Source organism: Microtus oregoni, unplaced genomic scaffold (genome assembly GCF_018167655.1).
Source record: "Microtus oregoni isolate MIOR12 unplaced genomic scaffold, Mior012 000063F_ref0000156, whole genome shotgun sequence".
NCBI classification, from domain to species: Eukaryota; Metazoa; Chordata; class Mammalia; order Rodentia; family Cricetidae; genus Microtus; species Microtus oregoni.
The window spans coordinates 983,746-996,606 of NW_024543873.1; the positions used below are offsets into that span (position 1 = coordinate 983,746).

The 12,861-nt window shown below is 40.8% G+C and overlaps 1 protein-coding gene across 1 annotated transcript; it reads left to right on the forward strand.

Moving 5' to 3' along the window:
• Positions 1–5,978: 5,978 nt before the first annotated feature.
• Positions 5,979–10,048, forward strand: LOC121439882 (retinal homeobox protein Rx-A-like). The gene is made up of 3 exons (XM_041640498.1): positions 5,979–6,361; positions 8,192–8,237; positions 9,884–10,048. Exons 1-3 carry the CDS (start codon positions 5,979–5,981, stop codon positions 10,046–10,048), a joined length of 594 nt encoding a protein of 197 aa, XP_041496432.1.
• The last annotated feature ends 2,813 nt before the right edge of the window (positions 10,049–12,861 follow it).

Sequence of the window (12,861 nt, forward strand, 5' to 3'; positions counted from 1 at the left end):
ATTTCTTAACTGTAATTCTTTGTCTCAATTCTAATTCCAATGTCATTTCTCTGTTACAAATCTCTGTTCCAATTCATTTTTGTTCCAATTATTTTACATTCCTCCTCCTCCTTCTTCTTTTCTTTATCCTTTCACATTCTTTACTCTTTTCCATTCTATTTCCTCTTTGTTACAAATTCCCAAGCACACATGAACGCACGCACGCGCGCGCACGCGCACACACACACACACACACACACCCATTCATTAGCAACTCATTAGTAATAAAAAACTACGAGGCAAGACTGAGTCAGATTAACTGGTGACTGATAACAGCTGGGGGTTGTAAAAATTCTATTTACCTCTTAAAGGGATCCTTACAAAAGTTATAAAGGGAAGAAACTAAAGCAGTGAGAGATCTAAGGCAGAGGCAAAGAATATGTGTACTATTACATTTCTTATGTGTGGTTAGTAATATCTGGACATGGTTTTGCAGTAAACAGCCTTTTCTTATCACCTGAATCTCAGGACCTAAACAAAAACTTAATGTACTGAATCTAAAATTTTGTATCAAAGATTGGTACGAAGTGTTAATTGCTGCTTTGAGTTAGAGCAAACTTAACCTTCTTGGTGAAGGAAGCTTAGGGCAGCATAGGTGCTATTGATCTCTTGAAGGACTATGATATCACAAGGCCAGACACCTGAAATATTGCTCTGTGAAAGTTTCTCCTGTGATCTCTCCATAAGGACATTCCATCTTGCCAATTTGCCCTGTCATTCGGGCTAAGGACAGAGAACAGAACTCTTAAGTGTTTTACAGTCCACATGGAACAAAACAGATCTAGTTATTAAGCATATTTTAGTATATTTCTATTCATAAAATTATACAACTAAATGAGAAGTCTGTAGTGGCATTCATTTGTATTTTAATAAGTAAAGGTTGCCTGAAGATCAGAAAAGTAAAACAATCAGCTACTGGCTCTTACCTCGAAATGCTTATCCCGCCTCCAGGAAACCTCAGAATGAAACTGAGGCTGAGAGCTGTCTCCTGTCTTATAATCATCTCTAGTACTGGGATTAAAGGTGTGTGTCATTGTGGATACTGGGATTAAAGGTGTGTATCATTGCTGCCTGATCTGTAAGGCTAGCCAGTGTGGCTATTTTACTTTTCTAATCCTCAAGCAAGCTTTATTTATTAAAATACAAATGAAATTCCACTATAGAAGTCATCTTACTGACCATACACAAATATGTGTGCCCATAAGACTAAGATATAATCATGATATTACATGTAGACATTACATTAAAATGATGGTGATGAGGAGATATCATAGCTGCTATTGCAAAAATAAAATGACAGATGAAAGCAACAGTTTCAGAGTCAATAGCCCTGCAGGCCATGCTTGGCAGTATTCCTCCAACAGAGAACCATTCATCTGTTGTGTTGACATCTGAATTATCAATTGCTATAGACTATAATTGTATCATGGCCCACAATAGCTTGTGACAATCACTCCTAACAATTTTTAACTGACTTGTTTACGCCACACATTCCATACTTGTAATAACGAAGATATGTTTGTTACTTTTAAAAATGTGTGTATTTTCAGAGCAAAAGGACCAAACACCAATGAAAATGGTTGCCCTAAGTAATCCAGCCTCTCAGAGTGCCTCTGTTACAGTTTTCTCAGAGTTCTGCATCTAAAACAGCTTCGAGGCTGATGGCTGAGAAGGTCTAGCCTCAGTACTCTAGCCAAGACTTCTAATAGGCTCTACACTTTCCCATTACACATAGATGAAACAAAAAATAATGAAGCTAATTCCCCCAGGACTTGACCATTATCCCAGTTTTCTCAGGGTCCCCCAAGATGCCTTTGCTCCTCCACAACAGGAAGCAGTCTAGAGAACATAATGCTTACAGTCCCAAAAGGTGGGGTGGGTGGGTTTTGGTTGTTCAATGGATTATGGATGTTTGTCATCATTTAGTGAGGTTGGTTACATGTTGTTATTGGTCATGGTCATGGAAAAAGTTGAGCAAACACTAGATTCAAGAATCTTTTTCTAAAGGGAAAATAGGGCATAAACATAGAAACAATGAGATAAAAGGGTAAATTGTTGAGTTTACTTTCAAACAACCACTAGTCTCAAGTATTTTACATTTGTATGGATTTTTGTATATTGATACAAATTTAAGGTTATTTTTGTTATATTACATTTTGTTTCTACTCTTGTTTATGGTATTGTGCTTTTACAACTCATTTAAAAATCTAAAGTTTTAGTACTTAAAATCTATTTAGAATAAAAAAGAAGTATGGGTGAATAGTTGTCTATAAAAATCAAATTTATAGTCATGTTAGGTATGGTTTCAAGATCATACAGAGATATATTTTAGATAGATAAGTGATCTTCAAACACTTCAAAGACCTACAACATATAAAATTTAAAATTCTATACTAACATAAGGCTTTTCATGACATTGTAACATGTCTGCTCCTGGCACCACCAATCTACTTCAAAAAAGGTTGATGATCATTGAAGAACCTCCATATGGAGTTTACTTTATTTGTGACAAAAGCTAGCCATTTGGGCAAGGGGCTGTCCTTGCTTCGACTGCTGACCTTATGCTGTCCAAACTGGATAAGGACACAAAAAAGCGACTGCCAAACTTTACTAAGACAATTTATGATTGTCCTTCAAAATTCCTGCTTTACAGAAAAGCCTGTCAGATATTCTAGGCCTGAACATTTCAGTATAACCTTGAGGTGACTGTCTAGGCAACCAGATATCTCTGTCATTTCTATAGTTTTGGAAATTGCTTTCACTGTACTTCCTGTTTACTCAAGTAATATTTTATCCTTCTTGGGTCTCTGATGGGGATTAAAGACTAGACAGTTAAAGTTTTGAAGTTTTCCTTGTTACCAAATTCAGAAAAGAAACTTACCTAAGAGATATAAAGTTTATAAGGTTGAAAAACATAAAAGCTTAGATTGTTTATCTAGCAAGGTATTTTAATATTTAAAATGATATTTTAGGATAGTAATACAAGTTATTACAAAAATGACTTAGGAATAAAACTTTGGACTAAGATGGGACAATCATGGAGTATTTTCTCTAAATTTGCCAAATAAAAATGAACTGGACATTGTGAATATAATTCTTTCCTGAAAATTACTCTTATTGTATATAGTTTTACTGTATTACATTTAAAATCTGTAACACAGTAAAAGGGGAAATGTTGTGGAATATTCCCTTACGCTGTATGAAGATGTGTCATTGTGATTTTTTTAAAATAGAAACCTAAATTGCCAGTAGTTAAGCAGAAAGTATATCAGGGACTTCTGGGGACAGAGAAAGCCCTTAGAAGAAGATGCTCACCTTACTAGACCTGGATGGAGGTGGGTGGTCCTTGGACTTCCCACAGGGCAGGGAACCCTGACTGCTCTTCAGGCTGATAGGGGAGGGGAGTTGATCAGGGGAGGGGGAGGGAAATGGAGGCGGTGGTGGGGAGGAGGCAGAAATCTTTAATAAATAAAATTAAAAAAAAATAAAAATAAAAAAAAAGAAAGGTGGAGCCATCAGTCTGATGGAGAGGAAGCAGAATGGGCAATACAGAGTAAAGTTAACTAAGACACATAAAAGAACATAGATTTAAAAATATTGGTTAATTTAAGTTTTAACAACTAGTTAGGAGCAAGCCTAAGTTAAATATGAGCTTTTATAATTAATAATAAATCTCTATGTCATTTTTCTTGTGAGCTGGTGGCCCAAAGAAAAATCTGTCAGCAGTACATCTTAAAATTTGCATTTTGATAACTTGCTATTTTACGTGAAGTCAGTTTACCACGTTGGAGCGCCATTCTGTAACATTAGGGTCTGCTTGTTGGGGTTTCTGTCCTGCCCAGTTCCCACAGCCAGCAAGTCCCAAAGAAAATACACAGAAGTCTACATTAATCATAAACTGATTGGCCCATTAGCTCAGGCTTTTTATTAGCTGTTATAACATATATTAGCCAATTATTCTTATATATGTTAGTCACATGGCTCAGTATTTTTTTCAGGTGGGCAGGTCACATCCTGCTTCTTCCGTGATCTGGGCAGAACTGGGGAGGAATGAGCTTCCTTCTTCCCAGCATTCTCCTGTTCTCATTGCCCCCCCCCCCCCCCTTACATCCTGTCTGGTTGTCCCACCTATATTTCCTGCCTGGTACTGGCCAATCAGTGTTTATTTAAGATACAATTGACAGAATATAGAATTGTTTCACACGATATGAGGCAAAGACTTCTAGCAATGGGGGATATGGAGCCTCAGCTGGTCATGTCCTGTAACCAGGCAAGACTTCCAGTGGGTAAATTGGGACCCAAAAACGAGCCACAAAGCCTTCGACCTGCAATATGTCCTACCTACATGAAGTGCAGGGGTAAAAGTGGCACAGAACTTGTGGGAGTGGCCAAACAGTTCAGCTTGAGACTCATGCCACAAAAGAGAGCTCACCTCTGACACTGCCCAGAACACTGGGATCCAGAGGCTAGAGTGTCCAGAGACTAGGATAGAACCAAACATGACTGACCAAAAAAAAAAAAATCAATGAATTGATTCCTAATGGTATTCAGCTATACTCATAGATCAGTATCTAGTTCAATTATCACCACAGAGGCTTCATGCAGCACCTGAAGGAAACAGATGGCGACCCAAAGGCAAACATTAGACCAAGCTCAGGAAATCCCGGTGAAAAGAGGAAGGACTGTAGGAACCAGAAGGGTCAAGGACATCACAAGAAAACCCACAGAATAATCTAACCTGGGCTCATAGGAGCTCATAGAGACAACAACCAGAGAGCCTGCATGGGACTGACCTAAGCCTTCTGCATATATGTGACAGTTGTATCTTCTTGTGAACTCCTAACAGTGGGAACTGGGGCTGTCTTTGACTCTTTTGCCAGCTTTCAGGACCCTATTCCTCATACTGGGTTGCTTGCACAGCTTTAATATGAATGGAGATGCTTTGTCTTACTGCAACTTGATATGCCAGGCTTAGTTGGTATCAATGGGAGGCCTACCCTCTTCTGTAAAGAAACAGAGGAGGAAGGGCCAGAGGGGAGGCGACGGGAGGAGAGAAGGGAAGCAAACTGTGGTCAGGATATAAGAAACTATTCATTTTTTAAAACAAAGAAAATAAAAAAAGAAAATAATTGCCTAGTGTATGTGTTTATTTAACCTCTGTATAAAGTATTCTAGAGAAATGTTCAAATGCTCTCTCAATTTGAAGTTTTAATATTCCCTGCAACACAAAGAGGGCAAGACCCTCATAATATATCATCATTTTTGTTGGAGATCATTACTAGACGGGGTATTATGTGTAAATTCTGACAGATATTCTATTTTAAAAATCTAACATCGATTTTTCTCACAGTGATCATTGTGTGTGTATGTGTGTGTGTGAGTGGGGGGGGGTTCTTTGGTACTGGATCTTACCAAGGAAAATGCTTTAATTTCTACTCCTGTGCCTAGATGGACCAAGCCAACTCTGCATTCAGTGTCTTCAAAGAAATACAGAGAACAGCCCCCTAATTTTCACTGCCAACTTCATTCCCAGCGGGGAAAACACAGACTTGTGACATTGGAAGGTTGGGTCATGAGATATTGTCCAAGTTTGACACAGAGTTCTCCTGAATTTCTGTACCTATCCTATTCTGCCAAATAACCTTAAAATCTTTTGTTAGTCCTCGTTGGGGAGCCTCTCTGAAACCCAGGTCCAAGTCGGGTCCTAGTTCTTGGAGAAATCTTAAAGGCAGTAATCCTTTTGCCATGCCTCCTAGTTGCAACTGTCTTCTCCTGTGGGGTGGACCCAGCTTTTTACGCCCACACATACCCCCCCCACTTCTGGGCCTGTACTAGCCACACCCAGGAGTACTGTGGAACATGCGCAGCCTGATGTAACAATTTTCGCACGTGGAATTGGGAGGTGCTTCTCAGTGGTTTCTGTTTGCAACGCTCTGATGATGGAGAGCAAGTACGTCTACTTCGACTTCGACTATTATGGGGTGGGCTTCTATGAGGAAGAAATAATGACCGAATCTCAGCAGAGGCTAGCTGCAGCAGCAGCCCGTAGATGCTACGGAAGAGGTGTACGAGTTCTGCATGAGCTAGGTGATACAGACTACGTGAACCGTGAATATGAACATCACTATTACCATGAAAGAAACAAAACACGGGCCATCCCCAGTGAGCCTGGACGGGGAAAGCTTGGTGGGCCTGGGAAAGCCGCTGGAGCAGTTTCTCAACCCTCCAACAAGCGACGTGTGAAACACAAGTTCACCTACAGGCAACTTTGTGAACTGGACAGAGTTTTTCGAGAAACCCAGTATCCTGATGCATTCCAAACGTATGTACATGCCTTTTAAAGAATCCACTCTTTTTTCCAGCACTTTGAGCTCCTTTGCCTTCTCCTAACCTCTTTTCTTCATTAAAAAAAATACTGGCCAGACAGTGGTGACACAAGCCTTTAATCCCGGCACTCAAGAGGCAGAGGCAGGAGGATCTCTGTGAGTTCAAGATCAGCTTGGTCTACAAGAGCTAGTTCCAGGACAACCAGAACACAGAGAAACACTGGCTCAACCTCCTCAGTAGCTGAGATTAGTTTGGTCCCTGGATTGGGCCTCCTTCTATTCTTGGCCCTGAAACTGCAAAATCTTCAGCTGAATTTATGGTGGGAGTGAGAAAGGTGGCCTCTGAGGCTAAAGGTCAAACCCTCCCATGCATTTTGGAAAAAGAAAAAGAAGCATAATGCTCCTGGTGGGGATTTCTTTCATTTTACAGTTGTTTTTTAAAAAGAAACCATCCGAACCAAGACAAAAGTGCAGAGCTTGCAGTGTTTTCAAAACTGTTTTGGGGAACAAGACCCTTGCGCTTTGCAATCATCCCTGACCCCCTCTCTAGCCTAATGCACCATTTTGTCTTTTCATCCAGAGTCTGACTGCTTTGGCTGGCACACAAAAGGAAATCATGGATTGTGCTTTGCGTCTATGGAGATATATCTCTTTACCTCTGGGTTTTAAGTCTTTGGTGGTATATACCAAGAAACTGAAATTCTGGCTACATTAATTCTATGTTTACTGCTTTGAACAGTTAGCGACTCTGTTCTCATGTGATTAAACAAATACAAAATACCATCCACAAGAAATCCTAGTTCTGGGGAGGTGAGGACATGACTGGTTCTGGGGGCCACAGTGAATATGAGACCAGGGACAGATAGTGTATCCAATAAAGTTGAAGCTGAAGAGATGGCTCATGGGGTAAAAGTGCTTAAAACAAGCCTGAAGATCGGTTTGTACTTGCAACCCAATTAGAAAGCACCAGAGGTACTGATGGGCACCTAAATCCCATCAGTCCTACAGGCAGATGGGAGACAGGCACAAGAAAACCACCACAACATGGTGAGCCAGGTAGACCTCGTAGGCAGCATAGCCTCAGAACAATAAGAAAAACCCAACCTCAACAAGGTCAAAGGGAAGAAGAGGCTTCAAAATTTAACACCCAAGCTCTAATAGATTTGGTCTTTAGAGCACTTGTGTATCCCCCTCGTGTGTGTGTGTGTGTGTGTGTGTGTGCGCGCGTGTGTATAATATTATAGAATATTATATATATATGATGACAAATCATTTTTATAGCAAAATGACTGCCATTCAAGCATGTCTTCCTGAATTTATACTCATACCCAATATCCACACAAAACAAGCATAGCTGCACAGAAAAAAATTGGACACTGCTGTAAGCAAATACATACAATATAGTCAAAACCCAGCCTGTTTCTCAACTCCAATTCCTTATTAGAACCGTACTTACTTTAACTATGTGTGTGAATATGACATACCTGAATATGTGGATGAAGAGGGAAATCTGGGAGTCTGTTCTCTCCTTCCCTAGTGTGAGGACCAGGGGTTGGAATCTCATCTTCAGGAGTACCATGGGGTCCCTTTACCCACCGAGTGATCTTCCTTGGCTATGCTATGGAGTTCTTAAAGCAATATTTAGTGTTTTGACAAGATGAAGTCACTTTTAAAGAGTCCTATCTGCAAGAAAAACTGATTAAATGAGAATTTATTGAACTGGGGTTAGGGATAACAAGATAAAAATGCAGAGAGGCCATATATGTGCACTCTCCTTCCCTCTCCCCATGTGGCAATGGCTAACCTCTGTCCCTTTCTCTCCACAGAAAAGCACTTGCAGAGCTCATTCATGTGGACGAATGCAAGGTGAAGGTCAGTAGAGGCACATCTCTGTGGTAGAGGAGAGGGGGACATGCTTGATCGTCCAGGCTGCCTGGTTTGCTTAGCCCTGAAATAACCACACAGAAACTGTATGACTTAAATCACTGCTTGGCCCATTATCCCTAGTCTTTTATTGGCTAACTCTCACATATTAGTTTAACCCATTTCAATTAATCTGTATATCGCCATGTGGCAGTGGCTTACCAGGAAAGATTCTAACCATTTTCCATCTCAGGCAGAGGATCCATGGCGCCTCTCTGACTCGGCTTTCTTCTTCCCAGCATTCAGTTCTGTCTTCTCCACCTACCTAAGTTGTGCCCTTTCAGATCAAGCAGTTTCTTTATTGATTAACCAATACAAGCAACACATAGAAAGAAGGACCTCCTGCACATCTCAGATCTGCTTCAGGACAGGCCTGGCCTTGTCTTCTACACCTGAAGTTCCTGGGTCTTTTTTGAATGTTTTGTGCGGGCATACAAGAGTTGGACTAATGTGCTCTTTGGAAGTAGAAAGTGTAGGGATAAGTCCCGCCCCTTAGGGGGCGTGTTCACCTCGGGCTAATGTTGGCCTATAAATTTGGCAAGCATGCTCCCAACCGGCCCTTTCTGCTTTCCTGGTCTCCGCGGGAACGGTGGTTCTGTAAGTCTATTTTGCCATTACAGCTATATATATATTTACAATCTGTCTGCATTCGTTTACGCCGTTACAAGAAAGTGTTTGCAAAAGTAAACTCCAGCTAGTGTTTCTTCCCTGTTTCTGGAAGTAAAGGAATAGGTTTCCCCCAAAGGAAAGCAAAACCAAGAAACCGTATCTCCCATTTTCTGTGTGAGAGGAATTATGTTTATGTCTGTCTAAATATAGCAGATCGAGGTATAATTATGATGTATGCATGTCATACACACCTGCATGTCCCCTAATTAATGATGAACTATGTGTGACAAAAAGATCTTCTACATAATATTTCTGCCTGGAGTCATGTTGGCACTCAGGATTGCCATGGAAATACTTACATGATGGCAGGAATAAGAGTTAGTTGTTACTAACTGCTCAAAGAATGAGTGAGTAAATTTGGAGCAGGGATGGCTTGCCTTTCTACGAGGAAAATTGTTTAAGCAAGGTGAAAAGAATGTGGGACAAGAGCTGAAAAGCCCTTGTGGCTGGTTCTTCTGATTTTCTTTTGTAAGGTTTTAGTAAGATGGCTCAAAAAAAGGCAGCTCTGAATTTAAACTCCCCAGCTTGGTATCTTGTGTCAACTCTGAGATAGTGCTCCAAATCTTTCATTATGAAGAAAGCGATGACTGACAGGTTTGAAAGTCTGTCTAAAGAATGAGCCCGATAGAGTTCAGGCGTTGGCGGATAGCTTGTTTTTCCAAAGGCTTCTGCAGAAGAGTGGGCCTGTTGCTATGTGTGCTGAGTCTGTGTGTGGACAGTCTCTAGTGGTGGAAAGCAAGATTTCGTGGGCTATGACCACATCCTCCACCCTGGGTAATACTTGCAGTCTTGAAGTTTGCGAGGAATGGGAAACTCTGTTCTGTGGAGGGGAGAATGCCAATCCCCTATAAAGTTGCGTGTGTTTTACCACCATAACATTAGTTACTCAGCATGATAACCCGGCCTCCATCTTGGTCTTATTTCAGGCTTGGTTTAAGAATAGGAGGTCTAAATACAGGAACAAGCAGATGGAATTCCTACTCAGCAGTGACACATCTGGTCCCTTGAACAACTTTCCACCCAAGAAGCATAAAGATCCCGAGAGTGCCTCTGTTGCTAAGGCATCACAACAGTTCCTCTTGTGCCAGTAATATCTTGGGCAATCCTGTTGGCCATGAAAACACTGTCTTGTCACATACAATAAAAATAAATACTAAGATTTACCAAAGCACTAATTGCATTTGTCATTCCATTTACATAGAATGAGACATTTTGTTCTGCTAATGGAAGCCAAAAGAGAAGTCCAAAGCTTGGAGAAATGACCTCTCTTCTACAGCAGCATAGGGGGATATGGTGACCATATACCTTTTATGTGCAGAATGGGTTTCTATCTTCATTCTGCTGCAGTTTCCTAGTTGACTGTCACCATCCTACCTTGCACTTTGGGGATCAGTGATGTAGCCTACTTGGGCATAGCATCTTTTCCTCGTGAAGAATATCTTGGAAAGCAGGGATGTAGATAGAACTAAGAAGCCATGAGGTCGAACTTGACACTGCAGCCATAGTAAAAGCAAGTGTTTTAAAGATAAGACTTTGAATCCAAAATTATGCAACTGTTCAGAGTTAGCTGAGAGGAGATGGAAAGGTGATACTCACAATGTGAAGGAAATGAGAGACGCCAGAGAGGTGCAGGGAAACCTGGTTACTAGTGCCCAGGAAAGAGAAGGATCACAGAGTAGAAGTAGGAAGGTGGGCATCCGTTTTATTTCCTGAAGCATGTCAACAACTACATGGTTTACAATGGGAATCAAATTTCTATTTATATTTTTTTAAATGAACAATAATTTGCTTTATCATGAAATTCATTCAAAGCATACATCAAACGTGCAGGTGGTGTTACAGAGTCCAAGACCACCAGGGAAAAAAACACCATACAAAACTTCTTTTAATTTTAAACATAAAGAGTGGTCACTTGTGGTGGATTCAGGAACTTGAAAATTCACATTCCTACATCCTACCCAAAAATTCCTTGAAACCCACAAAATCCATGAATATTATGAATATGTCCTGGCTCCCACGTGATTCATGCATGAACATTACTCTTCTCTGGTTTTTCTTTGTTGTGGATTCCTGTTGTGAAGCCATGCCTGAAATAAATGAGGGAAAGGAACTGGTTTAACATAAGGGCTAGTTAATGTGATTATGGAAAAAAAATGAGCAAGCAATTCCGGTGCCACTGAGACCAGAATTTATGTAGAGTCAGCATAGGTGATGTTTTCTGATTACTCAATCATACTATGGGGCTACTAGGATTGTTCAGGGATATACATTTTCCTATGGTGTGTGAGGGTGGGTTCCATTCAGAAAGCCATAGGCAAATATAACACACTTTATGCATTTCACCCATAGGAAGCACCAACTGTGTGTCATGGCAGACGATCAGCTGAATCCAATGTCTCTTCTCCAAACTTGGTATTTTTGAGGGCTTCTTCCAGGATTGGATGGCATGACAACTTAGGAGCAGTTCCAAGTCCTTAATGCCATCTCTGTGTGTTCTCAGGATGAACTAAAGTCTGCATTCTGACATCTGACAGTGAGCTGTGCATCTGCCCCTTGCAACTCCTCTCTAATCATACATTATTCTTGTTCAGGAGACTGCAAAGGTCTCAAATGTGGTGTTAAAGATACGGGGGAAAGGTTCTCCTGCAAAGCCCACCTTCAGTATAAAGTCAATCATGACTAAGAAGGAGCCCGTAAGCTGTTTAGGCAGCAGGTTGACTTCAAGTTGCCTACAAGGTTGCCTAAGGGTACCTTAACCAGCCACCGCTGATAGCATACCAGACTCCCACCCCTGCTTCCACTAGGCCATTTTTCTTCCCCGGGTCAGTAGTAATAAACAGGTAGCTCTTCCCATCCCCCAAGATTTCATTTCCTTATTTTTCTCAGGACAGATATGTTTTTTTTTCTGAATGTTTACTTCTTAGGCACATACAACTGTTGTTGCCAGTGTTCAATGCTTGTGTTCAAGGCCTCCTGATTCTGCTCACATCCCCTTCCCTCAAGACTCTCTTTATAATAACCAATGACTGACCTGCCTCAGTTCCTCGGTAGCTGAGATGATTTTTGTGCACCATCAGGCGTTCTTTCTTTTTTTTCTCTTAAAACTCAGCCTGAGTGTCTCCACCATGCCGGGGACAGTGACAATGTCTTGTAGGGATCAAGATGAAATATTTCATGAAGTTTCCATATGAAAGTAAGTTATGAAAGTGCTGGCTGGCCACATGCTTTGTTTGTTTTCATTTTAGAATTGTCTGAAGACACAGAAACAAAACTATCTGTCTACACCACTTTTCAGGTGCATAATTCAACAGCCTGTACTATTGTCAAGTTGTTTGTGGACAGGTTTCTGTTGTGGGGTGTTCACCAGAGCAGACTGCTTAGACATGAGTTTAAGCTAGTAGAAAGGCAACTACACTGGATGTTCAGGGTCCTGGTGTAGTCCCGAGCCTTTCTCTGGGTGAGCTTGTAAGCACAAAAAACATGCCCTGGGTTGACACACTTTGGTGAACAAGAACAGTTAGCCAGAAGCAGAACTTCAGGAGCCAAAAAGCAAGGTTAGTACATTTAGATACTTTCCCAGAACTATGGATTCTGATGACTTAGGTTTTTATTTTAGTTTTGTCAAATGGTACTGGCGACACACCGAGGTTTACAACCTGAGTGATACTTCCATCACTGAGTCAGTTATACTAAGGTCTGAGGAACTATTACGGTCTGGGGGCCTGTTACTTTCCACCCTCTTAATAAATGAGTCATATCATGGATTCATCCTACTCTAAAGAAAGAGGTGTAGTTGATTCTAAGGACCATTAATTTTATTGAATTGATTCATAATTGGCCATATAGTTTATGATGATAGCCCCTCTGTTAATCCAATTAGAATGAGAAGTAAAGATCCAGCCAG

What these genes read in the sequence shown, in the direction of transcription:
- LOC121439882 (XM_041640498.1), top strand. Translation starts at nt 5,979, where the DNA reads ATGGAGAGCAAGTACGTCTACTTCGACTTCGACTATTATGGGGTGGGC. An exon ending in TATCCTGATGCATTCCAAAC is followed by an intron (nt 6,362 to 8,191) that starts GTATGTACATGC and finishes TTCTCTCCACAG; the next exon opens with AAAAGCACTTGCAGAGCTCA. An exon ending in TGGACGAATGCAAGGTGAAG is followed by an intron (nt 8,238 to 9,883) that starts GTCAGTAGAGGC and finishes GTCTTATTTCAG; the next exon opens with GCTTGGTTTAAGAATAGGAG.